The sequence below is a fragment of the Drosophila suzukii genome, chromosome 2R (assembly GCF_043229965.1).
Source record: "Drosophila suzukii chromosome 2R, CBGP_Dsuzu_IsoJpt1.0, whole genome shotgun sequence".
NCBI lineage: Eukaryota > Metazoa > Arthropoda > Insecta > Diptera > Drosophilidae > Drosophila > Drosophila suzukii.
In genome coordinates this window covers 15817144-15843722 of record NC_092081.1, presented here as the reverse complement: position 1 = coordinate 15843722, position 26579 = coordinate 15817144, and the positions used below count along the sequence as shown (strand labels likewise).

At 44.6% G+C, this 26579-nt stretch overlaps 7 protein-coding genes across 10 annotated transcripts; 2 read left to right on the top strand and 5 right to left on the bottom strand.

Annotated features, from left to right (window-relative positions):
* Window positions 1–615: 615 nt before the first annotated feature.
* On the top strand, window positions 616–10212 carry LOC108009935 (uncharacterized). Of its 2 annotated transcripts, none has more exons than XM_017074676.4 (7): window positions 616–811; window positions 5118–5139; window positions 5451–5812; window positions 6559–6668; window positions 7232–7853; window positions 8363–8658; window positions 8721–10212. In XM_017074676.4, exons 3-7 carry the CDS (start codon window positions 5557–5559, stop codon window positions 8811–8813), a joined length of 1377 nt encoding a protein of 458 aa, XP_016930165.3. In that variant the 5' UTR covers window positions 616–811; window positions 5118–5139; window positions 5451–5556; the 3' UTR covers window positions 8814–10212. The 2 variants fall into 2 exon arrangements, with proteins under 2 accessions (XP_016930165.3, XP_036668912.3); XM_036813017.3 differs by having other exon boundaries at window positions 5209–5812.
* Window positions 10092–11281, bottom strand: LOC108009938 (antigen 5 like allergen Cul n 1-like). Of its 2 annotated transcripts, XM_065863729.2 has the most exons (5): window positions 11257–11281; window positions 10684–11197; window positions 10527–10625; window positions 10306–10465; window positions 10092–10248 (listed from the first exon to the last, which is right to left on the bottom strand). In XM_065863729.2, exons 2-5 carry the CDS (start codon window positions 11109–11111, stop codon window positions 10228–10230), a joined length of 708 nt encoding a protein of 235 aa, XP_065719801.2. In that variant the 5' UTR covers window positions 11112–11197; window positions 11257–11281; the 3' UTR covers window positions 10092–10227. The 2 variants fall into 2 exon arrangements, with proteins under 2 accessions (XP_065719801.2, XP_016930170.3); XM_017074681.4 differs by having other exon boundaries at window positions 10684–11272.
* On the bottom strand, window positions 11274–12858 carry LOC108009937 (venom allergen 3-like). Its single transcript, XM_017074680.4, has 4 exons — window positions 12251–12858; window positions 12089–12193; window positions 11450–11606; window positions 11274–11399 (listed from the first exon to the last, which is right to left on the bottom strand). The coding sequence occupies exons 1-4, from the start codon at window positions 12793–12795 to the stop codon at window positions 11376–11378; spliced, it is 831 nt and encodes a 276-aa protein (XP_016930169.3). The 5' UTR covers window positions 12796–12858; the 3' UTR covers window positions 11274–11375.
* A 7-nt stretch (window positions 12859–12865) lies between these two features.
* On the bottom strand, window positions 12866–13964 carry LOC108009936 (antigen 5 like allergen Cul n 1-like). The gene is made up of 4 exons (XM_017074677.4): window positions 13412–13964; window positions 13259–13363; window positions 13052–13211; window positions 12866–12995 (listed from the first exon to the last, which is right to left on the bottom strand). The coding sequence occupies exons 1-4, from the start codon at window positions 13957–13959 to the stop codon at window positions 12957–12959; spliced, it is 852 nt and encodes a 283-aa protein (XP_016930166.3). The 5' UTR covers window positions 13960–13964; the 3' UTR covers window positions 12866–12956.
* An 82-nt stretch (window positions 13965–14046) lies between these two features.
* Window positions 14047–21558, bottom strand: tamo (PUB and ZnF_RBZ domain-containing protein tamozhennic). Its single transcript, XM_017074621.4, has 5 exons — window positions 21008–21558; window positions 17682–17843; window positions 17424–17623; window positions 16088–17359; window positions 14047–16017 (listed from the first exon to the last, which is right to left on the bottom strand). Exons 2-5 carry the CDS (start codon window positions 17803–17805, stop codon window positions 15217–15219), a joined length of 2397 nt encoding a protein of 798 aa, XP_016930110.3. The 5' UTR covers window positions 17806–17843; window positions 21008–21558; the 3' UTR covers window positions 14047–15216.
* Window positions 21559–22125: 567 nt separating this feature from the next.
* On the top strand, window positions 22126–23354 carry Zfrp8 (Zinc finger protein RP-8). Its single transcript, XM_017074933.4, has 3 exons — window positions 22126–22443; window positions 22501–22585; window positions 22643–23354. Exons 1-3 carry the CDS (start codon window positions 22175–22177, stop codon window positions 23330–23332), a joined length of 1044 nt encoding a protein of 347 aa, XP_016930422.3. The 5' UTR covers window positions 22126–22174; the 3' UTR covers window positions 23333–23354.
* Window positions 23335–26181, bottom strand: Naa35 (N-alpha-acetyltransferase 35). 2 transcript variants are annotated; one of them, XM_070994800.1, is made up of 6 exons: window positions 26006–26181; window positions 25550–25919; window positions 24926–25493; window positions 24683–24864; window positions 23591–24628; window positions 23335–23529 (listed from the first exon to the last, which is right to left on the bottom strand). In XM_070994800.1, the coding sequence occupies exons 1-6, from the start codon at window positions 26014–26016 to the stop codon at window positions 23389–23391; spliced, it is 2310 nt and encodes a 769-aa protein (XP_070850901.1). In that variant the 5' UTR covers window positions 26017–26181; the 3' UTR covers window positions 23335–23388. The 2 variants fall into 2 exon arrangements, with proteins under 2 accessions (XP_070850901.1, XP_016930420.3); XM_017074931.4 differs by having other exon boundaries at window positions 25550–25922; window positions 26006–26180.
* Window positions 26182–26579: the final 398 nt, after the last annotated feature.

Sequence of the window (26579 nt, the reverse complement as noted above, 5' to 3'; positions counted from 1 at the left end):
TATATCGGCTTTAATTAGATATAAAACAATAACAAAGGCATTTTCTTGGCAGGTTCACGATTATAACAAGAATCCTTACTCCCGTTTCAATTGTTATATGCCTCGTAAGTATTACGGGGAATACTTTGTTGATAGTGCAAAGAACATGACATCATTGTAGACCTTCCCTAACGTAACTATACCCTTTATGTGTAAGCTATGGTTACTCATGGTTCATTGTGTTCTTTAAAACTTTTCCCGTTTTAAGGAATCGTCTAAAAATGGAGTAGTACTATGGCTTGCATTAACCTTAAATAAAACATGTTTAGAAATTAGGTTCTATCCATTTAAGTCTCGTTGAAATACACCCCTAATCGGTATTTTTGCGGTATTTTTTGTGTCTGGGTGTTCCTGGAAGGGGGTGTAAACCCACGGGGGCTACCAACCGTGGGCTTTCACGCGAATTTGGGGCCAAAGCAGAGGGTGCGAGGATGGTCTGTGCGAAGCAAAACAATGGATTCCAAATGCCGGAAGGTTTTGGGCGCAGGCGTAGGACTTTCGCAAGCTGCATGCTCCGTGCTCCAAAAAAGCTCCCATCGCCTTTAGACAATAAAAGCTTGGTCCTTCGGCCAGCTTTCCGCAGTCTGTGGCAATCAGAAGGCCCAGTGGATTATTGTGTGTCTCAAACAAAACCCAAACCGTATTTATCCCAAAACGCAATGAGGCAATGTGATTCTCGTCTGAGTTGCAACGAAATCGGGAATAACCAGAAGTCCTCGTTCAGGGCGCCAACTAATCCTCATCCGATCCGGCTGTAAATCCCCGTCGTCAGGTGAGACTCCCTTATCCTTTGCTTTTCGGCGCTCCAAGGCTGCAAAGTCGCCTGGTCGCCTGTGTTTTCGATTTTTCGTAACGGGCTGGACACAAAGGAAAAATGCGAATAATGGGGGAAAAACAAGCAACGACTGACCCACCCAATGCGAGTTGAAGCCCCAAGCTGTTTGCTCAATTAGGTATCAGCTTTCCCGAGCCATGCCACATCTGTCCTTATGGCGATGATGCCATGTTCCCGGCCAGGCATTCCATCATCGCCTCGCCACCACCTCGATATCGATATCCTGGGGCGAAGGACACGACACCCCCTTATCAATTCATCTCATCCCCCAAGCCCGTATTTGTTTACCTGGGCGCCCTTCGATGTCCACTAATTGCGGTCCGAGTGTCGGCGGGATCGGGCAGTCGAGCAGGAGTCGGACCAGGAGCAGCCAATTAATATCCAATTTGTGTAATTGTGCCGCACCCAATGCCCCAAAAATCCACAAAGTACTTCAACGAGCACTTGAGCGTAAAAAACGCAGCTAAAATATTCATTTCGCGGTGGCAAACGCTTCTCGATAATGGCAAAGAGCTCACTTTCCGACTGATTTTATGGCCAGCAATTTGACTATGCGGCAGAGAGAAAAACTTGACATCGTAATGGGATAGAAAACGACTTATAATAAAGGTTTTAAGAGGAATTTCAAATACAAGGTACCTTAGAAATAGCCAAGGGCTTGAAATCATTCACGGAAGTGTCTAAAAGTATGCAACAAAATATTTCGAAAATAGATTCCTATGAATTCATTTCAAAAGACGATATTATATTACATCTGTTACTCGTAGAGTAAAAGGGTATATTAGACCCGTCCAAAAGTATGTAACAGGTAGAAAAAGCGTTTCCTACCATATTGAGTATATAAATTCTTGATCGCGAACACAAACCGAGTCGTTCTAGCCGTGACCAAGCAACTTTGTTTCATCGAAGGGCCACGCGTACTATAACGTCCACAAAAGCTAAATCTGTCGATAAATCTGTCTGTCTATTTTTTAAAAATACAAGTGGCAGTTTGTTCTTCTAATCAATGCCCATCTATGTGCCAATAATTGTTGAGATCGGGCCATAAATTAAAAAGTTATAGGCAAATAAAGGAATTGACGCTAGGTGGCGTGTTGCCGATTTGCTGCATGCATATCTCCATCTTCCTCACACTCCCGGGTATCTAAAATCGAAGCCGTCGAATATAGAGTCTATTCTTGTTTTTTACTGCATACTTTTAGACACCTTTGAAAGTAATAAAAAACCAAAAGTCTTTATGCAGACTTGTATTTTGCCTTCAACACCTTAGACCATATCTTCACCATAATAGGTTTTTTAAAGGTGACATGCTACACCTACGCTTTTTTGCGGTTCAGTGTATTCCTTCAGTGTATATTTTATGCTGATGGCCACGAAGTGGGTAGCGTTTTAATCAGAGTGAGCTGCGCGTAGGAGGGGGGTGCAGCGAAAAAGGACATTTAAATATCGTAACCATTATCCAGAAAGTGGCGGGAGGCTAAGCCCGGGATAAGAAGTGACCTTGCTGGCGTCAATTGCAATGCAAACAGGCTGCACTTGTTCGCTTTTGCGACTGACAGGACCTCTGCTCGTGACTCTTGTTCTGATTCTGATTTTGATTCCAGTTCTGATTCTGGCAGGCGGATGCAACAATGGTAGTGTTTCGTTTTAGCAACTGGGTCAATCCACTATTTATATACGGCATTGGCCGAATATGGCCCAGGTATCGAATCCAACTGGGATGAGCTGCAACCTCAACCCGACGGCCGAGTCAAGCCAAGTCAAGTCAAGTTTTTAATGCCCCTGTTTACGACAGGAGCAGGGAAAAACAATTTACTGCAGGATGACACAACCACGTAGCCAACTGTCCGGGCCGTAAAACTAGGGGGCGATTCCCGCACCTCGCTGCCTGTCCGCTGTGAAATTAATGAGAATGCCAAATGCGCTCTGCCATTGCTCAAAGTCAAAAGTTTCGATTAAAGATTAAGCTGGCTTCCATATTAAAGCACTCCTGCGCCTCCCCCACACCACCAATGTCCCGCGACTCATGAACAATTCATAATCCATTTCTCGGAAATGCATATGCATCCGAGGAGGCGGTGGCCCCCACCCAATGCCAACTGTTGCTGCCATGACCGCCTATCGAAGGACACCTACCTCAATTGGTATTTAAAGTCGTACTACTACAAGCCACTTTGAAATGATAGTTTCCAAAAATATTTTCAATCTATAGCGCAACAGAAAACCTTTGTTTTTAAAATCACTTTTAGTGATGACTAAAAGTACGCAACCATACATTATAAATTCGGAAGAACAATACTTCGTGATTACTTATGTAGGTCGATGTTTTTGTTCACTGCATCACTGCTGTATTTACAAATGAATATAAGATAATACATATATTATGAAAACGATTTATTATGTGTTGAAAGCAAAACTAGAAAAAAGTGTGCCCAGAAAAAGATCTGTTATTTTAGGACCCTATGAAAAATGGAATCGCAAGACACTCTCAATGTAAAAAATCTTGTAAATGCAAATTATCTTATATTGCTTTAAATTTTTAACATCTTAACGAAAATTGCAAACAAACAAATTGCCATAGTGTTTTGTGATAAAATTTATGAATATCTCAGTTTATAGGTAAACGACCATAAATTAAATGGGATAATCATCTTGTTCTGAAGAATTCGCTATATTCTTTCGTTATATTCTTTAGGAGAGGAGTGAACTGATGTTGTTTCCCTTTCTTTCTGTTTATTGTCACAAATAAAGTCATCCTCTGAATAACTCGCGGTTAATATAATTTTGACACAGGTCCCAAATGTTATTTTAGGACACTTTCATGTGTTTTTGATCTAGTAACGTGCAGATACCTAGCACGAGTGAAACAAAAATAGTTTCTTTGCTTGACCAGAGACTGAGCTTCATAATTTTTTGGTTTTTTTTTCCTGTTTTGAGCTGAGACTGACAGGCTAGGGATAAATGATTGAGCACATTTTGGGAGCTCTGGTTGAAAGTAAATCATTTATACTCAGATCCCTAGAGATCTATTGTATGGTTGCAAATTATTTTTGAGACTTTTAACAAAGAGTTAATAATCACTTGCATATGTTCTTAACTCAAAGTTAAAATTTTCACAAGTTGAACTTAATTGTCTATGTGGAGTGTATGTTCAGTCACAGTCGAAAGACCAGAATCTTTTTGCCCGACCCACAAATCAAACAATGCCGAAGCAAGAATAATTCGCACACAAAATGCTTGGCATATGGATGATTTTGTGGAACGGGGAATGGCGGTCTGATTCAGAAGCTGGCGGGAGGTTCCATGCTCCATGCTATTGTTCAACCTTCGGGGTGATGAGTCCACGGGATGGGGATTGGGGTTGGGGATTGGGGATTGGGGATTTGCGTGCATCCAATCAGCAGTTCCGTATGATTCTGCTTGCCGAGTCAACACCGCCAATTGGCAGTTTATTGTCGGCAAATATGCCAAGTTAAATGTTTGCTGAATTATGTGTGGCCATCATTTCACCTGTTCGGTGATGGATTATCAATCAAAAGTTGATGGATATCGGTATGCAAATAGACGAAACACCGCTGGCTTAATTGGGATGCATGCACACACACACATGGGGCAGATGCACATGCACATGCACATCCTTCAAGGACGTTTCCATCCAAGACTTAATGAGCTTCCTCGGCGCAATAAGCATAATAATAGTTTGCCTGTGCGCCAAAGACAGACTTTGTGCATCTTGTATCCTTTGGATGGGCCTGCGAAAGTGGGTTTTGGAGCAATCTGCATAATAATGACAAAGGGGCGGAAGGGCGGTTACCCAAATTTTCTTCGCACTGAAACTATAAACAGCTCAGGTGTGAGGGTGCAAAAGGGGTCAATTGTGAAACCTTTGTAGAAAATCAGATGTGGTAAAGCTACAAATTGGAAAGATAATTATAATATATATATTATAATATGTACTTTAAAAATTCGGAAGAACTTAAGTACCAAAAATCCATTACTCTCTATGAGGTGCTTAAAAATGACCCAAAAGACCATTTTTAATTTTTGGGCTCTATTTTTCAGGCCTCTTGAGTATGAAAGTTTATTTGGAAATACATTCGGAAATAGGCGTTCATTAGGTTAAAATATAAAGTTGTAATCTAGTAACTTGTTTTGAACTTAATATACCTGTAGGTACTTACTATATTATATCTTCCGAAAATTAGTCACTCACATGCAAAATTTTTCCATTATCTAATTACAGTTCATTGCTTTCGGACAACCAGGTAATTTGCGCTGAAAGCTACACTTTAATTAAGCTAAACCAATACCATTGCATGCCACTAATGAAAAAGCGAGAAGAGCTGAAAACCCAACATGTTCATTCAACCAAATCAATTAATATTGGCGTAAATGTGAATTCGATGGAAAATCTGTGTTTATTACTCTTTGCTCGTAATCAAGTCACCGCCTCTGATATAGAACCGTATTGTAAATCTGTTGCTAAGCCCTCCCCCTCTTTATCTCTCTCACTCGCTCTACTTCCGTATTTTCCGTAATTTCTATACCTTCTTCCGTAATTTTCGATGTTGTCAAGTCTGCCGCAACATCCAATGCCCGTTCGAATAGAAAAGCAATCGCAGTAGAAAGGTAACCATAAGCCAGCGGCAAAGGAGGAGCAGGTGGACCCCGAGACGACGCCCATGGCGCCCTTCAAGCTCAAGTTCCGGATGGGCAGTTCGCGGAGCACCTCGCAGGAGCACGATCCCGATCCGCAGGTGAACGAGGCGCTCCTGGGCGCCCAGAGCCAGCAGCAGCCGCATCCGCAGCCCCTCCAGGAGGCGGTGGAGGCCAGTAGCAGCTCCAGCCTCGATCTCGCGGACTCCAGCAGTCTCGGCCAGCTGAGCAGCGAGCGCAAGCTGCTCCTGCCGCCCACCACCAACAACACCATGCGAATGGGTAAGGATTGGACACAGTAGCATCCTACACACAGGGAACAAATGCATCCTAAGTGGGTCATCCCATTGGGATACCATAAAAAATGATGCGAGTACTAGGCATAAAAAATACAGCCAAAAATAGTATTATTTTAGCTATACGGAACATTTTCTTTTCAAAAGCTAGAAAAGGGATATTCTTGAGGATTGTGTTGTTATATGAAATATACAACATACTTAGCACAATTAAATTTTCATTTTCGTAGAACTTCATTAAGTTTACCTAAAAGTTTACACCTGGTCTTTATTATAGACAGTGTCTTCCAATGTAAAGTGTTCTAAACATGAAAAATAGTATAGTATAGTATATCAAATTGGTTTCAAGCAACCAACATTTTAATTTCGTCAATCAAGGCAATGTTGATTTTGATTATATCAACCAGAAGTTGCCTATTATATAAATTATAATATTTAACGTTTTAGAATTATATAGATAATCGTAAAGGACATCTAAGATAGTCTTTTCAAAATTATTTGGCAGCTCCTTTTTTCTGTGTAGTAAATTGCATGCTAAGCACAATCTTGACTGGGTAGTTAATTATTAAAATTTTTCCAATAACTTGTACTCCACGCACGAAACTTCCCACTACTGTTGCACTCACCTTTTTTATAAACTCCTAAGTAAAGTCAGAGTTAAATAGGAATGATTGTAAATTTGTAACACCCCTGTTGTTAGACGTGTAGTACTAAACTTATGGCTCATTGCAGGATATCTTAACCAGAGCCGCACTCCGTGCATCAACGAATCATTGACGGATACTGATGGGGATACCGTGCCCACCACCCCGCCGCCTTCCTACGAGCATGTGCTAGAAGAGGTGAGTCCACCAAGGATCTGGAGTTCCTACCTTAAGTCGAGAACTTTTTAGAAGCATAGTACCAAAGAATCAGGGATGCTTAGATCTCTTTCCTCAATTTTTTCGGTTTTCTATAGCAGATAGTTGTGTTTAGTATTTCACAATCATTGGTTTATTTCAAATCTATCTAAGGTTCGTAGGCGAGCAGCAAATAATCTGATTTTTCACAAAAAATCTCCGACGGTTTTAAGGATGTTTTGCTTGAACTCCAGCTGTAATGTAATTCGAAGTAAATCTACTGAGATTTAAGGAACACTTCTTTCAGTTGGTTTTAAGTCTTTTTCTTAAAGTCGGAAAGCTTTCTGTGAAACCGATATTTGTACCGCCTTATTAAAAAAAGGACTTTAATTTAATTTCAATGGTTGAACAAAATTATCAAAATGAATAAGACTCAGTGTATTTTGTTTGGTTTATTTTAATTTTAAAAGGGTTAGTGTTATTGATTCCTTAAATGGTCTTTGAACCGACGAATTTCACACAAGGATAAGCCATGGTCTATTACTACATATTTTCTCCTCTTCCAGAACACTCGGTTGTCCCAGCACCAGCGACAGTTGTCTCTGGACAGCGCCACTCCGAATCAGAACAGCCGGCGCAGCTCGGCGAACAGCTCGCGGCACAGTGCTGCCCAGCTGAGTGCCGCCTTGGAGCAGCTGGCCGGGAATGGAGCAGCTGCCGCCGGGGACTTCTGCAATGATCCCGACTGCAGGCAGAACCTAAACAACAACGGCGCCACTAGCCACAGCAGCATCCACATCCAGAACGCCAACAACAACAACGACGGGGAGCAGATCTTCGAGGGCGTCACCGAACTGGAACTGCGAAGCGACAACGAGGAGCAGCTGAGCATCAACGAGTTCCTGCTGGAGACGGAGATGGCGGCCTCGCCGTCGCGCCGTACGGAGGATCGGTATGCAGGAGGAGGAGCAGGGGGAGGATTGGAGGACGATCAATGCGGCCAGTGCCAGGACGACCAGTGTGCCCAGTGCAGCGAGGAGCGAGCCTGTGCCGAGGGTGCTGGCCACGAGGGGACCTTCGACGGGGATGGTGCCAGCACCAGCAGCCAGGCGGCGGCCTCATCCGGAGGTGGCCACAACTTCTACGATCCTCTCCTGAATCGTGGCAGTTATTCCAACTACAGTGAAGGTATGCAAGATCTGAAACCATCTGGTGGCATTGTGTTTTAAAAAAGTTTCCACTGTGTGTATACAAATCCAAAGACTAGAGTTCTCCGATGTGTTTGACGCGAATTCTTGAGCTTTATAAGTTGATCTTTGCTTTTTCTTCATGACTATCTTTTAGTCTTCAGTAGTCTTATTTAGGGACTGCCTTGAAAAAATTACATTACCAATTGTTCTATACTAAATAATAATAATATCTTGGTTTAGGACAAGTGAATATCGAAATCATTATGAAATATACCATTTGGTATTTAAAATGAATATAATAAGGTATATTCCCGCCTGATTTAATCCTATTTCACGATAGGTGTTTTAAAACGTTGTTACGCATTTTAATTTTGAAGTCCATACCTATAAATCAAAAGCTTAAAATTGTTGTAGTGTAGTGTATTTCTAAAAACTTTTTGTTATGGAAGTTTTCATGTAATTCATAACATTATCGACTTATACTTACATACTTAAACTCCCTTCCAGGTGGCAACGGGAGTTCTGGATCTGGTTCAGGTCAGTTGTGCCAGGAGGCCTGCTGCACCGGCTCCGCCTCCGGATCAACTGCATCCCGGAGCGGGCGGAGTGGAAGGCGGCAGAACCAACTGAGTCAGCAGCCCAATTGCCACACCAGCCTGCTCACCCCGGAGATGATGAGCAACAAGACGAGCAAGGAGATCTACAAGGACCTGGCCAAACAGTGGGGAATCACCTGCAAAATGTCCGAGAGCTGTCGGTGCATGGAGTGTCAGAGTCACTACTTCGACTGCGACTACGATGATGTAAGATGATCAAATGGGGTTCTCCAATTTCAGATCTGAAAACCCTCTTCCAAATCTTCCAGAATGAACACCAGAAGACGGATGGCGGGTTGGGCGCAGGCACGCCCATGTTTATCAGCGAGGTGATGCACGGATCTGGATGCAACATTTTGTAGGGAGACTACATCCGAAGGACTCCCCAAGGATTTGCTGAACAACTACAATTATTTATCTGCATTGTACATGTTTTTGAGGGAAGCGTCATTTCACGTAATTAGCACTGAATGTTTGCACATTATTTTAAGGTAATGCTGCACTGATATACGTTATTATAGAGGGAATCGGGAATCGAGGGAAGGAACATTTATGGAATGCCAATTGGCTAGCCGCTTTAGGGGCTTTAAAAGTGGGGGAAACTACCAGCGAATCAAGCGGTAAATATATATTTTTGGTGTTAACCGTAGGTCTTAGGAGAATCAGAATGGACAATTAGGAATGGAGACGAAGAAATTACGAAATTAATTGATAGGTAATATTACCCACCTTGCAGATGAACATCTAAATATCCTTGAGTGTGTTCTTTAACCGCTTTATCGGTGAATATTTGGACATTTATATATCCCATTCAAAAGACTCTTGAACATTTTTTTGCCCAACCTTTTGAGCTTGTCATCCCGACTTCTTCATAAGAATTCCCCTAGCTGCTTTACCCCCATAATATTTATATGTATTTTTCTAAATGTACAGAAGATGATTAGTAGATTGAACACGACCCCAGAAAAGGTCAAGAGTAAGATGAGCGGCATTCCAGTGCATTTTCAAATCGAACTCTTAGCGTTTTCAAAACAATTTAAGAGAGTTCCAGGCGAAAGTACGTACTCGTAAAACCGGAAGACCCGCATAGATAACGCTACTAGTCAATGTTATCCACATCAGCAAAACCGTAGAATAAGCATGTCGGCACTTTTGTGCTCGTTTTTAGACCCAAATCGGTGGCGTTTTTGGGAAAAGAAAAAGCCTAGGCACTCAGCAATCGCGAAACTAAGTTAACTTCATCGAAATGACGATACGAACCTTACTTACTCGAACAAACGAATATGCAAAAGTTAGTCTGAAGGTTTATATGGTCCTTGTTTAGAATCGTTAAATGTTCAATATTTGCTTTATGTGTATGCTAAAGAATTTTTCCGAAGATGAAGCTGGTTTCACTCGACAAATCCACTCGATTCTATCTTGAAAATTGCAAAACAAAAGAATAATACACGAACGATAGCGAAGCAAAAACCGACTAAGTCTGTTAGCTGTTAGATGGAAGTAGAAAATTACAAGTAAAATGAGTAGAAAAATGGGAAATCGAACAACCAATCGAGGAAGCCCAGTACATTTTCCAAATAACTGTGTAAGAAGAGAGCCCAAAACTCGCATCAGCCTAGAAATTAATTCGAAATGGATCGTAGGAATTGTAAGGATTGTATTTTGGGTTCTAGGTTCTGGGTATTCAAAGTTGGTCTCCTGTGCTTCAGAACCCTTAGGCGAGAGCATACGAAAATATATAAATTTACGAATATATTAACACCTCACAAAGGACTTTTACCATTTGTGGCCGTGATCCTGCGGAAATTCGGGGTGAATGTGATGATACTCATAGTGGGTAAGACTTAAACTTACGTGGGGATAAATCTGGCCATTGTTTTTGCACAGAAAGGGATATTTATCGCTGCCATGTACGCCCCAATCGTCACAGGATGACCCAGGGTCACCCGACTTATAGACATACGAGCTCTGTATATTATTGAAGTCAAAGTAGCAGGTCACAAAGTAACAGAATCTGGAGGATCAGCGGAGAATCAAGGATGAGAGCTTGTCTACAGGGATACCACATTACTCACTGGTTAGTCGCTAAGCAGTTGGAACCCACGGCAACCCCACATCCCACGCGCGAGGCTCGATCAGAAATAATGGTGGTAAAGTGACCCACGTAGTAGTCCCTGTATCAACTCAGGGTTATCCCAAGTTCGGAATACTATCAATCTGGCCAGGACTCACCTGACGGCATCGAAGGCATGGAGGAGGCCAAACGGATCCGTAACATTCAGATATTCGTCGAACATCGTTTTGAACGCTTTTTCACATATCTGCTTTATATCCATCTCTTTCTTTGCGATCACCACAGCAGGAGTTTCACCCACGTGGGGGAACCTCTGGGTGGAGCGGCACTCCGTGCGCATGAAGGACACCGTGGATGCATGGCTGCGCGCCAAGTACCCCAGTTCCTTGTCCCAGATGAGCTTGCGCATCCGCCGGGCCTTCGCAAAGGTTTTATTCGCACTCGTTATCAGTTCTCCGCTCGCAAAACGGTTTCGCATACTGTTCAGCAAATCCAGTGCCATTTCTTGAAAATTTGAGGTGTCCGGAACGATTTCATGAAACTTGGTCTTGCCTCCGTAAGCTGGGAACTTCTCAAGTCGGCACATGAAGTGCTCCCTGTTCTTCACGACACATCTATGTGTCTTGTTGTTGCAGTAGTTATAGCCGGAAGCCAGCGACAAAAGCAATATCACTGGTAATACAAATCTCCAGATCATCTTTACTAAGAATTTATTAAGTGTAGAATGTTACCGAATAACTAGACGTAAGGCTTAGTCCTGATTTAAAAGTAAATGAACTTTCGATTGATATCAAATTCAAAAGTCATTCTTGGGAAGAAAATATATAAATGTACGAATATATTAAAGACCTCATAAGGCCTCGTCGCCATGGTCCTGCGTAGAATATAGGTTAAAGTGATGGCATTAAAAAAAAACATATTTACATGGGGGAAAAGGTCTCCATTGTTCTTGCACAGGTTGGTATACTTTTTACTGCTTGTCGTGTGCCAGTCACCACAAGAACCAGGTTCCCCAGCCTTATAGACATACGATCCGTTTAAGTTGCTGAAGTCCAGGTGGCAAGTCAGAAAGTGGCAATAGCTGGAGGAGTACGACGATCAACGAGGATGGATTCAGTTACCAAATCATAATAATTAAGCCCTCAATGAATTGACAGAGGGTCATAAAGGGCCCAACATTAAACCACGTGTTTTTTATGTGTTCTACTGGTTTTTGTGATTTAAATTTAATCTTAATCACTATATGGACGCATGCGAGACAAATGTAAATATTTTCGGACACTTTATAAAAATCATATTGTCTCCACACCAAGCTAAAAACTGTAATTTGCGTCCAAGTTAATTTAAAAAAAATAGTTGGTAGCTTGCTGTTTGAATATTATGTTATTACTTGTGTATAGATTGATGTGTTCTGCAAAATACGGTCGTCTAACGATGAATTACTGTAATATTTTGTTCATTCTTCGATTTTTAAAGCCATAGGTACACTTTGAAAGGGTTTGGTTTTTGGTTCCTTGGTTTTATACCTACATAAACGCTTTTAGTTGTATGGACCCTACTCACTTGTGAGATGCCCCGTGGCGGCAGTTGGAGGCCACGGCCAGACCACAGCCCACGCGAGAGACTCGATCGCTGATGATATTAGTGAAGTGCGCGCAGTGGAAGTCCCTGCAGAATCTTGCTGGGATTATCCAAGGCATTGCCTTCTGAATGAACCAAGCTCACCTGATGGGGTCGAAGCCCTGGAGTAGGCCCTCCGGATCCGGAACCAGCAGGTGCTCTTCGAACACCTTATTGAACATCTTTTCCATTACGGTCCGAAGGCTGGGCTTAGGCTTGGCCTTGGGGACCATCATCGCCAGGACCTCACCCACGTATGGGAATCGCTCGGTTGACCGACATTCGGAGTGGGCAAAGGATATGGTGGAAGCATGGGCGCGAGCCATGTACCCCAGTTCCTTATCCCAAATGAGCAAGCGCATCCGTTTGGCCCTCTCGAAGGTCCTGTTCTCATTCGTCCTCAACTCGCCGCTCGCAAATTGGTCCCGGAAACGGTTTAGTATAGACAATATTTCCGTCTGTAGGTTCGGGGTGTCCGGAACCGTGTCATAGTACCGGGTAGTGCTGCCGACGGGAGTAAACCTGTGCAGTCGGCACATGAAGTGTACCGTATTACGCTTATTGCACGTATGGGTTCTGTTGTTGCAGTAGTTATAGCCGAAAACTATGGGCAACAGCAATATCAATTGTAAAACAAGACTAGAATTCATTTTACTAGGAATTTATAAAGATTAGAATATCTGGATGCTTAGGTTAGTTCTGATGTAAAAGCAAATGACCTAGGATCCTTTGATATTTTATTGTTCGCTTGTGTTCAGGAAAAATTGGTAATCACGTTAGTTGCTATGATGCAGAAGGCATATCGAATATATTAAGACCCGCCATGCAGTTCTCCATCGTCACCTCGATCCTGGGCAGTTAATGGGTTATAATATGCTAATGATAATCAAACGGAAAAACACTCACCGCTGGAAAAAGATCGCCGGTGTTGGCGCACAAATGCGAGTACTTTACGCTGCCAACTGTGTTCCAGTCACCACAGCCACTGGCAGGTTTTCCGGCCTTATAGACATACGAACCCGCCAAGTTGTTAAAGTCGAAGTGGCAGGTCAGGAAGTGGCAGAAGCTGTAGGAGCTCATGAGACAGGAACGAAAGCGAGATCACCAACTTACCCGACTGTATGACCTATGTTGCAGTTGGAACCCACCGTAATGCCACATCCAACACGAGATACTCGATCGCTAACGAAGAGAGTGAAGTGACTCGCGGGAAAGTCCCTGCAAGTCAGGGTTATCTTGGGCTTGGAGTACCAAGGCATAGCTCACCTTATGGGATCGTAAGCATGAAGGAGGCCATCGGGATCCTCGACAACATTGTACTCGTCAAACATCGGTGTTAATAGCTTATTCAATTCATCGATGATGGTGGGCTTGGACTTTTGAGGAGGCAAAATAGCCAGGACCTCACCCACGAACGGAAATCGCTGGGTGGACCGGCACTCGGAGTGCTTGAAGGAGACGGTGGAGGCGTGGGTGCGTGCCATGTATGCCAGCTCCGAGTCCCAGTTAAGCCTCCTCATCCGCTTGGCGCTCGAAAACGTCTTGTTTTCGTTCGTGGTCAGATCCCCGCTAGCGAACGTGTTCCGGAAAGTGTTTATCACTCCCAATGTTTCCCTTCTCACTATTGCGGTGTCCGGAACGATGGCATGATACTTGGTATTTCCAAAGGCATGAAAATCCTCCAGCCGGCACATAAAGTGCTTCCATTTGGCCAATTCGCACAAGTGGGTCCTGTTGTTGCAGTAGTTATAGCCAAAAGTCATGGGCAGTAGCAGTATCACGGCTAGCACCAAGATCAAAGTCATTTTGAGCATAAACCTAATTTAGTTTAAACCGTATTTAAGGTAATGTGAAGTATAAGTAAGTGGTAGGTAATTCCCCCCATTTAAACTAGGCATGGATTTGTCAAAATTGTATTTTTATTGTTATTTTTTTGTTAGGGGTTCTTTTTAGGAAGAGCTGCCACTAAATTCATTCGGTAATAGTATGCAAAGTTATGTAATAAAATGGTTTGAGCGAAGGTAGTGCCTAAATGGCTTTAGTGAAGTTTAATTTCAATGATTCTTTCAATTCTTTATCGTTCTAGAATCTATATATTTTCCTCTTTTGTTTTGCTTGCAAATGGCATATACAGAAAGGTATTTGGGACTCGAAACGAAGAGGTACAAAAAAATATATAATAAACTATTTAACATAGAGCAATAGGTACGTGGTTTCGCTTCTTTATAAAAATATCTCGAGAGCTTTTCAAATCTACGGGGATGCTATCAACAGGTAATCAATAGTAACATTTCAACAAACAAATCAGCTTTGGGAATTGTCACATAGCTTGGTTGGGTGGGATGATGTGGTTTACTCTTCTGCTGTCCATGCATATTGGATGAAGTGAGGAACTGCGGTTCCTGCGACTCCTTTCTGATAAAATCTGAATCAAAAATTTCAAGTTTACAACCCGTACCAGTTCTGTTCGATTTATTTATGTTTTGCATTATGCATAGCTCGGTTCGTCGAATTGAAATCGCTTATGTTACGGCTATAGGTGTGTATTATCTATGCAAGTTTCGTTATAGAACTGCTATGTACTCTGATGTACTGTCGGAAATACGTATTGTGAATGCAACTATTAGTATAAGGTATATAATTATCAGTTGATTTCCTAGAAAATTTCCAAGTTCAAATTTCACTCTCTCGCTTCTCGCGTCGCATGCACACGTACAAATATATATAAATGTCTATATGTGTTGTATATATATATAGATGACTTATACAGGGAGGCACGTAATTTGAAACAGAAGCGCCCTTAACAATGGGGAAACAATCTAAAACTAATTAAAGCGTGTGTTTACAAGTAGGGGTAACTAATTAGAATACTTCGTATGTACAACGCCATCCGTTTTGATCCAAGGAGTATGGATCCGGATAACAAAGGGTTGCCTGCCATCGAACGACGACTACGAGACTAGATCTTGGAGACACGCGCACAGGCTTACATTGGTCGTATAAAAAATATATCAAGCTATACACTGTTTGTATCACTAACGAGGGGGGTTCAGATGAACATGAACTGCATCCTAGACGCAGGTCGAGGATGCATGCGACACACTGGCCGCCGATGCTGCAGCTGCAGCAGCCGAGGAGGAAGCCGCCGAGGCGGCCTCCAGGTTGAAGTCCTTGCTGCGGCAGCACATCTCGCAGATGCGCTTGGTGTCCGGATTGAGGAACGTGCAGAAGCTGCAGCTCCACTCGTTCGGACTGGTCACGATCAGCTGCGGGGACACGGCCGGCGGTTGTTTGGGCACAGCTCCCGAGCGATGCCGCGAACCTGTTCCCCGATTGTCCACGATGGCCGTCTTTAAAGCGGACTTGACCTTCTTCACGCCGGCACTGCTAGTATTGGGCAGAGGACTTGGCGCTGGGGCCTGCACCACCTTTGCCTCGCGTCGGGTTGTCCCGGATTTCTTCTCCAGCGTGCGTGCCTTCTCGCCATTCGTGGGTTTTGTGGCCTCGCGTCGCTTTTCCGGCGGAGGAGCTGCCGTTCCGCCATTCGATATGGCCAGCGAGTCCAAGTCCAGACTCTGAACGAGTAAGTCCTCGCGATCGCCCAAGTCCTTAGTGTAACCCGAACGCTCGAGGTTCTTAAATACATAGTTCCAGGACTCGAAACTGCCGACGCCCTCCTGAACCTTGGGCATTAGAGGCGGCGAAGCGCTGTCCAGGGCCACAAAGCCATCCAGGCTGGCCGAGTCGTAGCTGTTCATGTCGGAAATGGTGGTGGGTATATCACGTTCGTTGCCCGATCTCTTCGCAGGAGCCGTTCGACTAGCCCGCTCCTTCAATTCCTTGTGCATCTTGCGATTATTGTCCATGGTATTCTGTTTCAAGAAGAAAGAAAAACGAAGGTAAGGAATCTTTACGAGTCATAAGAAACCATTTTGAACTCACCTGCTTTTCCGCTGATCGCGGATGCTTGTCAGTCGGATTAATTCCCCCCGCCTCGGCCAGCGCCCGCATTCGGCTGCTCTTCGGCACCGGGCGGGCATAGATGTACATGTCCTGGGCCGTTGGCGGTGGCGCTTGTGGCAACGTGGTGGGCAGATCGTAACCGCCGTAGGTAGCATACATTGCAGCCGGATTTCCCCGCATGCTTGGCTGCACCTGACCCCTCAGTTCGGCGTACTGCGGATCGTAGTCGTGCGTCCCAAAGTCATGCTGGGTTAGATGCGCCCGCTCGTCAAAGTCGATGAGATGGTGGTCCGGCGGATAGGTGCTCTGCCGGTGCTGCATAGCCGCCAAGGCGGCGGCGGCAGCTGCAGAAGTACTCGGCTGACGCCGATGGAAATCGCAGCTATGGACGGGACCAGTCTTTCCCAGCGTGGCGTACATATTTGGGTGGTCACCACTTCCATAGACATCGGCGGGTGCGGTGTAAGGTGCATTCAGCTGGCTGGAGATGTTGTACGGCAGCGGATAACGATTTCCCGGAGCATTGTAGGCCCCAGCAACGGCCGCGTAGGAAGCCGTGCTACCCATACTCAGACCATCTAGGCAATCATAGGGCGCCTCGTAGACGTGGGGAAGCTGACACTGCTGCTGGAGCTGCTGGTCGAAGGAGTGACGATGTGGCAGATGGGAGTGCGGTTCCTGGTAATGCTCCAAGCTGCGAGAATGCGTCATGAGCGGACCAGGAAGATGCGGCTGCTGCGGCGGAGGCGCTGGATACGGTGGCAGATACTTTCCCACCTCGTTTAGGCCATTTGGATGCAGGGCGCAACTGCCGGAACTGCTGGGATGATGAGCCAGGTTGTTGCCATGAAGAACACAACCGGCTGGCGCCACTGTCGCCACATTGCTGTAGGTATTCTCCTGCACTGGCGGAGGCTGCTCCTTGCGCATCCGTTTCTCACTCAGCTGGCTGATCATCTCCTTGATGGTCCTCGATGTGCCGCCCACGATTCGCTCTCGATACTGCAGTATGTCCTTCCAAGTGCAGCTGTATCCCGCCGCCGTGACTCCGGCATATATGTGCTTCATGATCTGGCACTCCACGTAGGCGGCCATGGCGTCGCGCGAAACATTCGTCACCTGATCCGGACAGATGGGACCCTCGAGGACGAAAGTGTCATCGGAAACCCTACGATATCCCATGGCCAGGAAGAGCTGCTCGGCGTCCAGCAGGCGGGATTGAATGTCGTGCTGAAAGCATCCCGAATATGTCTGCAAATAGATGGTTTTGTGGGTTAGTTTGGTGTTGAATAACATGGAATCCCAGGGTATCCACCTTGAGCGTGCGATATTCCTTCCGCCAGGGTTTCGTAAACAGGTTGTTGGCATACTGGCTGATGGTCTCGAATGCCACGAGGGCATTCTGGGCCGAAAAGTCGGGCAGCTCGCGCACCGATCGTCGCAGAACACGCCCGGTTTCCGGCAGGAAGAACTTGCGATCGTGCTGCACCACGCACAGGAACTCCTTTAGGCAGCCTGTGAATAAGGATAGAGATTAGTTATACCCAACATAAGAATCAGGTGACCAACTCACCCTCCAGCTGCTTGCGTTCCTCGAGCTTCTGCATGCTCTCCTCCGTCTCGAGGAACATCCAGTGGCGCCGGAGTATCTCCTCCCACAGATCGGGGAGGAGGTCGCGCGGCACGAAATCTGACATGTCGGGCTAAGGACTCTCATTCAAGGCGCCTCCGGTTCCTGCAAAACAAAGCAGCAAGGTTACACTACGGCAAACATCTCGAGAGCCTTGAGCCCTCGCTATGGCTATTGATTTTCTACCAAGGGGATGAGGATGAGGATGAGAATGCACTTGTCTGGCATGAATCACCAGAATCATATCTTACCCCGCATGACGCACGCAATCGAACCATGCACCAAATAAATAAATAGATAAATAAATAACTATGTTCGCAAGTGGAGTAACAATAACTGGCCAGATAAGAGCAAACAATGGGCTTCCATTGTGGCCCGTCATCGATAGTGGCATTCCCGTAGCCCTTATCAATTTCCTCCCAGCCAGCAGAGCACCAAACCAGTTGTAACCCCCCTCGACGACAGAAACAGTTGACAACAAAAAGCTCACCGGAATGCTCACCTATGATTACGTTTGCTTTAGTCGGAACAATAATATGAGAAACAATTCCATATATGGAATACTAAGTTGTGGAAGCTGAGTCATTGGCAGGGAGACATTCCGGGGAAATAGTTTTATAGGGGGTTCTCCGATATTTAAAACACTAAAAAGCAGACCAGTCTTTTTGTTTGAATGTCTTTTCTATAGAAGTGGTATTTAACATAATTTAACAAATAAGAAATAAAGATTAGTTTGGCTTAGAAAATATGTACATTAGAAGTCAATCTAAAAAGATGAAATGAATTAATATACAATTTATAAAAAAAAAAATTATGACAAAGGGTTAAATCGTTAATATAAATTTAAAGTCTTTAATCTTATCTAATCTATTAGGTACAGGTATCTGGAAATAAAAGTAATGAAACAAAATAACATAAAAAAATAGACATAATAAAGCATTTCTTTTGTGTTTTATCGTTTAGTCATAAGTGTTAAGTAGGCGACGGATTGATTAAGACAAAATAGTCTAGAACTTGTGTACTTATTTCTGTTTATATATAAAAATACGTAAGACAGTGAGGTGAAGGTTGGAAGATGTATATGTAAGTACGTATAGCTATTGCCTACTAACCTGACAGATATTTTAAAGCACATACATATGCTAATTATAGATAACGTTCAAACAGGTACTGTTTTTACCTATAAAGTGTTTTAAGCATTCACCCTTTACTATATATTTAGTTTTAATTAGCAGATTAACTTGACCGAGGAAACGGTTAACTCATGACTCGCTGACCCGAAAGAAAGCCTACAAATGCTCTATTGAAACCCTGAAGCCCCTCGATGAAATCGTTCTATCTCTCCGCACAAACATAAAAAAGAAGAGAGCCACTTGACTGGGTATCTTGATATTGATATCGGCTATCGTGTGAGCCAAAGATCGTCCGTTGGCCTTTAGCATTCGATATACGTATACCATATACCATATACCAGTCGGGAGAAATGGAGAACTTGGGAACCTCGAGAAAAGAGAGCTACGTTGAATAACCTTGGGAAGTGACTCACTTGGCGGTTGGCGCTCCAATCAGAATGCGAACGAGAAGCAAAGAGAAGCGAAAAAAAACAAGTGTAATTGCGAGTACTGCCGACTGAGTAAATGGCGAAAAGGAAGTAAAAAGAACTGAGCAAATCGGGGTGTGAATGGGTGAGAAAAGGGAACAGAAAAAACACCAGCAAAATTTTAAGTACTGATAAGAAAGTTGCTTTTAAATACATTATATATAAGAAATAACAAAATAAGTACTCTTATCTTTTGTAAAATTACATACGAACGAAAAGAAAACGTTTCGGTTCCAATTTAACCTCTTTTTAAATAAAGGGCCGAACCTATCACTTATTTATAATTTAATTTACTTGTGGAAATGAAATGCTTGTAACTATATTTTAACACTTGATAAACTGACAATTTATTTTGAAGTTGCTAGGGCTATAACTTTTTGACTGGTCAAACTGAGGAAATCCGGGATTAGTTTAGAAAGTAAGCTAAGAATCTTTAAAGGTGAAAGGTTCCCAGGAATTATACTCTTAAAAAGTAAAGGCCCCTTCAAATTAATAAACTATCCATGCAACTGATAGCTTCCCCCATCCAATGCATTTTAATTAATGTGTTCCAGTGTTGAAATAGCCATTTGTTCGAACACATTGTTGGCAGTGGGAAAATGCAAAGGGAAAGGGAAAAGCTGGGCCAAAGAAAGTAATGCTTTCACGGGAAAAAACATAAATTCAGAGGCCAAATGAAGCAAGATGATTACGGGGCGAATTAAAATCAATAGCTTGCATGCGAGGGAAGTAATAAGGCTTTGCCAACTCGGCAGATTGAGTGAAAATGTGGTCAGTAGATGTGTTTATTTATTTACTTTAAGTAACCGACAGCCATGCAAAAGCATATGTATATGTATATACGAGTATTCACACTCTGGCTATAATAATTTCATGGTATTTCGGCTGCCTGCATGACGGGTAATTGAATTTTCAATATTTATTGCCCGGCCTGTCGGTTGAATCCGCAGAGTGGACACATAAATGCCTGCAGCCGAGTGAGAATGCCTTTGGATTGGGCCGAGAATGTGTGCTGACATTACAATGGACGCAATATGGCAGGGATTTGAAGCGTTTATTGATTTAGGCAGGACTCCAAGCCAAAGTTTGCACTGAGGCTCGGCTCCGAAGGTATCGATTGGTCAGGATAACCCATGCAACAGTTTCCAATTGGCGTCGAGACGAGTCATCTGCCCTGGCGAAAGATATACGCTATATACACAAACTGGCCATCATGGGCGATTATACATATATGTGTCTGCCTACCGGCAACCGATGGCAGGGTGCTCCCATTCTTATTTTCAGCAATGCGGCACTAAATTTAGCAAATAAAAGCTCACCCGGCTCTTTGGCAGGCAGAAAGTTAGCAAAGATATGGGATTTCGAAGAGGGGATACCTTGTAAAGATACTCAATCAGACCTATCTCTAATTTAACAGGTATATTTAAGTATAAGATGTTAAGTACATTTCTTCAAGTTCATTTCTTACACATCATAATTAAGTACTGATGGATAGTAAACATTTTTCTCTCAGTGCACTCCTTATAGAATGAACAAAGTGTTCAACTGTTCATCCAATATCTGGTAAAAGTGAACACAAGGAAAGAACAATCCTTTTCGGTTCACTCTCTCACCAACCCACACTGATACCCTGTAATCCAGGACCAGGAAGTATCCGCTTTAAACTTACGCAAATTCCCAGTTGTCTGCTGGCTGCTCGAACACTCATTTTTGCATTTTCCTCCCGGAAAAGTCCGCGCGCTGGAAAAGTCAACACAAGTTCACCTCTCCAAAATTGTGCGTGGGTGTGGGTGGATTGTGGGCGGGGTGTGGGTGGTGATTTCAGGGGGCGGGGAGCGTGGGTGGGTATATTTTTAGCCCTCCGACGGAAACGACGGCTACGCGATAAGTCGAAGATTCTGCTTCCGCAATGTTGTTGTTGTTTTTTGTTCGATGCTATTATTATTAACAAATATTACGCTGTCCACGAGCTCTTCTTCTTGCTTGTTTGCGTTGACAAATCTTGCTGCGCTTTCACAATCAAATCAAATCAAATGGAAAACTCATTTTTCCGCTCGATTTTTTGAGACTCGCACTTTCGCCCGTGAATCGTTTGTGCTCGCAGGTAAATGGAAAGTCTTTGTTTTTCACACGCGTTTATCACAATGGTAAATAAAATACGAATTAAATCAGTTCGCAGAACTAAACTTTTAACTGTGAGAGATAACCGCATACTGAAGTGGTGAAAATCTTGAATACGGCGACATGAGCGTTCGCGGAAAATACCAAATTCTGTTGTTACTAAGCTTTCTTATCAGGGGCGCAGGAAAAGGGGTTTCCCTTTGAACTGTTTGTCCATTTAAAAGGAGGATTTCTTGAGGGAGTTTTTTTTTAAGTTAACACCCTAGCATTTTGAATTCCTAAGAATTCGGCTCCATGTTCATTTAAATTTATTATATTTATATATTAATGACATATAATTAATTGCTTGAAATTTATCTTATTTTAGATAATTAAACCTATTGTTAAGTACTCACTGTCAAATTTTAGTTACATTACTTATAACATTAAAACCTATTTGAAAACATTTCTTGTCATACTTTTAGGACAAACAGAATATATGTATGTTGTGCAACAAAATTTATAAGTAGTATATATTTTTAATGTATAAAGATCCTAAAAAGTACAATAGAAGTATAAGGAAGTCCTGAACTCTGTGTCAAAAACCAAACAGTGTGATTCCCCCTAAAATATTAGTGGGTTTATATATTTTGGTATTTTTTTTGAAGTTGGCATATTCTGGCGGTCCAGCTGCGGTCTTACCGAACACATTTTCTTGTTTTTTTCTTTGGTGGAAATGGAAATTGATTTGGGATTCGCGGAAAAAAGTGACGATGCCGCCTGGCTAAGTAACCGTTACTTTCCCAGCAAGTTGGGTGGCCAGCCAGCCTGGCTGGAACTGGACTTACTGCCGTCCACGTCGCAGATGCAGTGCAGCAAGTGCCAGGCTCCCAAATCCTTCCTGGCCCAGCTCTACGCCCCCTTCGAGGATGACTTCAACTTCCACCGCTCGATCTATGTGTTTCTCTGCCGGAATCCCGACTGCCAGGGAGCCCAGAGTGCGGGGTAATCCTGTCCAGCAAAGGTGGTCAATTAGAGAATTAATTTTACTTGCATTTCCAGGAATTTCACAGTGCTGAGGTCACAGTTGCCGCGTAAAAACAAGTTCTTCGCTGAGGAGGAGCCAAGCGATGTGGGAGGTCCCTTGGTAGGAATAGCATCCAAAATCTTAAAGCTCCCTTTTACTTATAGTATTTCCTTTTAGCCCTCCGTTACCGGCCCGAAGAAGTTGTGCGCCGCCTGTGGATGCCATGCTCCTCACGCCTGCAGCAAATGCAAGGCTATCCATTACTGCTCCTCGGAGCACCAGCGGGCCCACTGGCCACAGCACAAGCCAAATTGCGGAGCATCTGGAGGATCCACTGCTAAGCCTCTGCCACAAATAGTCTTCCCAGAATTCGAGATTGTGATGGACAGCAATCCCATAAAATCCGGCGAGGAAGACAAAGACGACGAGGCTCGCTTGGCCGAGTTTCAGGAGCTGGAGGCCAGTGGTAAAACGGGAGACTTGAGCAACGTTTCCGGGGCGGAGATGGACAAATACTTTGGAAACAATACGGCTGCCGATGACAAGACCTTCCGTCAGTTCAAAAAGCAAACGGCCGCCGAACCCGATCAAATTGTGCGCTACAAACGGGGTGGTCAGCCTCTGTGGATCACCAACGTGGCCACAACGGTGGAGGATCAACTTAAGGAGCTGCCCAACTGCGCCGTTTGTGGAGGTGCCCGCCAGTTCGAGTTTCAAATAATGCCGCAACTGCTGACGCTGCTCGAAGATGAAAACCTCGATTGGGGCGTCCTGGCGGTGTACACTTGTGCCAAGAGCTGCCCCATCGAGGGCTACGTGGAGGAGTTGCTTATCAAGCAGGACATTGCGGCGGAGGAACAGAGTTGACATTAAAATGCATACATATAAATTTTATTCTTGTCAATTACGGAACACATTAACGTCTACTTCAGCTTAATGATGGGGAAGTAGCTATGTTTGGAGAAGTCAAACTCTGGCTGGCGCTTCACTTCCTTCTGGTGACCGCGGGCCAGTACATTCATCACCACAAAATTGGTTCGAGCGATTTGCAGCAGGTCCAACATCTAAAGGAAGCGAAACTCATTGGAGTACATAATCAATACTTTAGCAAATCCTTTAACTTACCTCCTGATCGGGATTCTGAATGCTCTCAAGGACATTGCGCGCCTGATCAAAGTGCTTGGCCGCGTAAGTGTACAGATCCTCGACGCTGGGTCGCATCATGTGCTCCCGGATGTTCTTGAACTCTGCATACGAGACGGGTGGCGGACTAGTCAGGGTGGCGAAGGGCAGGAAGCGGCGATTGTAGCGGATCTCCTCGTTGTCGAACTTGGATAGCGGCAGGCGCACACGTCCGTCTTTGGTCAAGGCGCCCATGGCCTTGTACATTCCGCCGCAAAGGCTGAGTAATGCGTGGTAGAAGACAATTTCGGCGCGATAGGGTCGCTGTTGCTTTTTGTTCTTTTTCGGCTTGGCCGCCTTGCGGTTCTTGCCCGCTCCACCACCGCCTGACTGAATCTTACTTTGGTGCTCGGCGTACTCCTCCTGGGCCAGCAGGATGTTCTCCGTGCGCGTCAAAGCAGAGACAAGGAAGCCGATAAGGAACTCGTAGGGGTACCAGTAGATGTAGAGGAACTCATGCACAGCATAGAGTTCCAGTTCGAAGCCGGACATCAAGAAGATCAGCATTGCACGAAAGCAGTTGTACAGCACCCAGGTGGAGAAGTGGGTGCTGTGCTTCAGGGCGGTGGCCATGGGCTCGTTTCCCTCCATGGCCCGCTCGTTGGCCATTTGGTTCATAAGGGAGTCCAATCGCGCTGCATCTACTTGGATGGTGTCAAAGTTTTCTATCAGTCGAGCCAGTTTATCACGCTGCCTGGCGCGATTGAAGCCACAGATGCGGATAAACTGCGTAAAAGTGTTCATGTTGATGCAGTAGCGAAAGAAGTTTTCCAGATGCTGCTGCACCTTGGGATCGGCGGCCACTGGATGCTTGGCATTCAGCACAGGCGGCGAGTTGAAGATCTGCACTGAATGGCGCAGGAACTGCTTCATAGGAAGCTTTCCATGTGCCACCCGCATGTTTGCGCTAAACAGGCTCTGCAGTACGCTTCTGGACAGGATGCACTGGCCTGACTTTTTGCTGTACTCGATGAAGAAGTTCTGTAAAGGAATAGAGTTACTACTTGCTTTATTTCCAGTCAACATTTCACCCACCAGCGCAGAGTAGTAATCCTTGTACTTAGTGACTTTGCAGGCATACTTAAAGCGGGAAATCATTTCCTCCAGGAACTGGTAGCTTGCCGGACGATCCCTAATCTTGATGCTGCGCGGAAATGCGGGAGGTTGACTGCGGTCGTGGATGCGTGGCGAGAAGCCCATTGGGTTGGGTGCTTCAGCTGTATAACAACAAAGAGAATGATTACAATATACGGTAGAATGTTGTTTGTGACCACTTACAGCCCTTCTCGGGTTGGGTGCCCCGGTCCAGGGTGTTCCTTATGCCCGGCAGCATCTCAGAGGCCACAAGCAGGATTTTGTAGATGTCAACCTTGTCATCGACGGTGTCGTTGCTGGCCATCTGCTCGACGTGATAGATGACCTGAAAGAGGTGGCGCATAAAACGCAGCCGGTGAACCACGGCCATCCAATCCTCCGTGGCCGTTAGTTTCTTGCATTTGCGTATAAGCTCGTCCTCCACATCCTTCAGTGAACTGTAAACAGCGGCCGGTTGTGCCTTCTCCGCAGCCAGAAGAGCAGAGTTTCCGTACAGCTGGAAATCCTCCTCCTCGTTGACGGCGGCCACGGCAACGATGTTCTTGATGACCACGATGAGATTGCGCACGGCAGTGCAAAAAACGCGCAGCGCCTTATCCTTGATCTGCGAGGGAGCATGCAGGTAGAGACAGGTGAAGAGCACCTGGTCCATGGAGTTGCCCTCCAGCCAGGACACGAGGCAGGAAAACAAAGCATCATAGATGCCAATCAGTTCGGAAGGCGTGAGATCATCCAGTTTAATGGCGCCCGTCTGGAAAGGGTCGAATATTAGAGGATTTAACTAAAGATAATGATGAGGAATCTCACTGCGATGGCTGCCTCGAAGGAAGGCGGCGGCAGGTCCTGCTTGTCGAAGCCCATGCCCACGTCCATTTTGGGATCCATAATCTCAATGGCCGACATGGCCTCAAAGAGACCGAAGAGCATGTCCTGGGCCAGTTCACCAGGCTGTAGCTCTGCACAGGCGTCGTGGAACTCCTTGGTGACGTCCACCCAGCCGTGCATGGGGTACTGGGTGATGTCCTCGGCGGCACTGCCACTCCGCATAGTGCGCTGCACCTCCGGGTCCAGGAATCCGCACTCGCCCACGCTCCACTCGTCCTGCTCCGAGCTGCTGGCCCGAGCAGCTGCCGCGGCGGCTGCAGTGGCCGCCTGGAAGTCCGGAGGCTCCGCAACGCTGCTGTGGATACATAAATAGATTGTTTTACTCTATACATATGTATGTAGACATCTGGGGTTTTTTGCCGGTGGTCTTTGGCTCACCTTCCGTTCATGGTGCTCGGTTCTTCCCTGTCCGTCAATGTCAGGGTCTATACCTTCTATAAATACAGGCGATCAACCTGTGGCTCGATTTTGCCACAAAGGTTCTTTTATTTATAAAAGTTCTACTTTTTTTATGAAATATATGTAAAAAGAAAACATATGTAACTTTCGATAACGATGTCTAGGGATTCATCGATGTTTTATCGAGTACACCCTCCTGGCATAGCGGGGACACCCACCTCAGACTATCCATCATCCGTTGATGTGACTTTAAACTTTCTAACGGTTTTTTGCCGGATTTCCAAAACCGAATAAGTTCTTAGAAAGGTAGAAATATTAAAATTAATACTAGGTCAATATACTCAAATTTAATAAGTGTATGTTAAAAAAATGCCCATAACTTGGTTTCCCTGCCGAGTTTTTAGTTGCGGCACAGGGAATTGTACTGTGTACTGTGTCATGACTATTAAAATTTTTAAATTTGTCTAGTTTTTCCTTTTTCGTAACAGCGTCTAGACATTATAAATATAATAAAGTTCAAATGCTGAATCAGGGGAAAATGGACATAAACAGG

What these genes read in the sequence shown, in the direction of transcription:
- LOC108009935 (XM_017074676.4), top strand. Translation starts at nt 5,557, where the DNA reads ATGGCGCCCTTCAAGCTCAAGTTCCGGATGGGCAGTTCGCGGAGCACC. An exon ending in TTATTCCAACTACAGTGAAG is followed by an intron (nt 7,854 to 8,362) that starts GTATGCAAGATC and finishes ACTCCCTTCCAG; the next exon opens with GTGGCAACGGGAGTTCTGGA. An exon ending in TCGACTGCGACTACGATGAT is followed by an intron (nt 8,659 to 8,720) that starts GTAAGATGATCA and finishes CAAATCTTCCAG; the next exon opens with AATGAACACCAGAAGACGGA.
- LOC108009938 (XM_017074681.4), bottom strand. Translation starts at nt 11,222, where the DNA reads ATGATCTGGAGATTTGTATTACCAGTGATATTGCTTTTGTCGCTGGCT. An exon ending in CATGCCTTCGATGCCGTCAG is followed by an intron (nt 10,626 to 10,683) that starts GTGAGTCCTGGC and finishes GAGTTGATACAG; the next exon opens with GGACTACTACGTGGGTCACT. An exon ending in ATGGCCAGATTTATCCCCAC is followed by an intron (nt 10,249 to 10,305) that starts GTAAGTTTAAGT and finishes GAATTTCCGCAG; the next exon opens with GATCACGGCCACAAATGGTA.
- LOC108009937 (XM_017074680.4), bottom strand. Translation starts at nt 12,795, where the DNA reads ATGAATTCTAGTCTTGTTTTACAATTGATATTGCTGTTGCCCATAGTT. An exon ending in CAGGGCTTCGACCCCATCAG is followed by an intron (nt 12,194 to 12,250) that starts GTGAGCTTGGTT and finishes AAGATTCTGCAG; the next exon opens with GGACTTCCACTGCGCGCACT. An exon ending in CGCCACGGGGCATCTCACAA is followed by an intron (nt 11,607 to 12,088) that starts GTGAGTAGGGTC and finishes GTACTCCTCCAG; the next exon opens with CTATTGCCACTTTCTGACTT.
- LOC108009936 (XM_017074677.4), bottom strand. Translation starts at nt 13,959, where the DNA reads ATGCTCAAAATGACTTTGATCTTGGTGCTAGCCGTGATACTGCTACTG. An exon ending in AACATAGGTCATACAGTCGG is followed by an intron (nt 13,212 to 13,258) that starts GTAAGTTGGTGA and finishes GAGCTCCTACAG; the next exon opens with CTTCTGCCACTTCCTGACCT. An exon ending in CCGGCGATCTTTTTCCAGCG is followed by an intron (nt 12,996 to 13,051) that starts GTGAGTGTTTTT and finishes TTAACTGCCCAG; the next exon opens with GATCGAGGTGACGATGGAGA.
- tamo (XM_017074621.4), bottom strand. Translation starts at nt 17,805, where the DNA reads ATGTCAGATTTCGTGCCGCGCGACCTCCTCCCCGATCTGTGGGAGGAG. An exon ending in AGGAATATCGCACGCTCAAG is followed by an intron (nt 17,360 to 17,423) that starts GTGGATACCCTG and finishes ATCTATTTGCAG; the next exon opens with ACATATTCGGGATGCTTTCA. An exon ending in CGCGATCAGCGGAAAAGCAG is followed by an intron (nt 16,018 to 16,087) that starts GTGAGTTCAAAA and finishes TTCTTGAAACAG; the next exon opens with AATACCATGGACAATAATCG.
- Zfrp8 (XM_017074933.4), top strand. Translation starts at nt 22,175, where the DNA reads ATGGAAATTGATTTGGGATTCGCGGAAAAAAGTGACGATGCCGCCTGG. An exon ending in CAGGGAGCCCAGAGTGCGGG is followed by an intron (nt 22,444 to 22,500) that starts GTAATCCTGTCC and finishes TTGCATTTCCAG; the next exon opens with GAATTTCACAGTGCTGAGGT. An exon ending in GCGATGTGGGAGGTCCCTTG is followed by an intron (nt 22,586 to 22,642) that starts GTAGGAATAGCA and finishes ATTTCCTTTTAG; the next exon opens with CCCTCCGTTACCGGCCCGAA.
- Naa35 (XM_017074931.4), bottom strand. An exon ending in AGGATTACTACTCTGCGCTG is followed by an intron (nt 24,629 to 24,682) that starts GTGGGTGAAATG and finishes ATTCCTTTACAG; the next exon opens with AACTTCTTCATCGAGTACAG. An exon ending in TTCAGAATCCCGATCAGGAG is followed by an intron (nt 23,530 to 23,590) that starts GTAAGTTAAAGG and finishes CGCTTCCTTTAG; the next exon opens with ATGTTGGACCTGCTGCAAAT.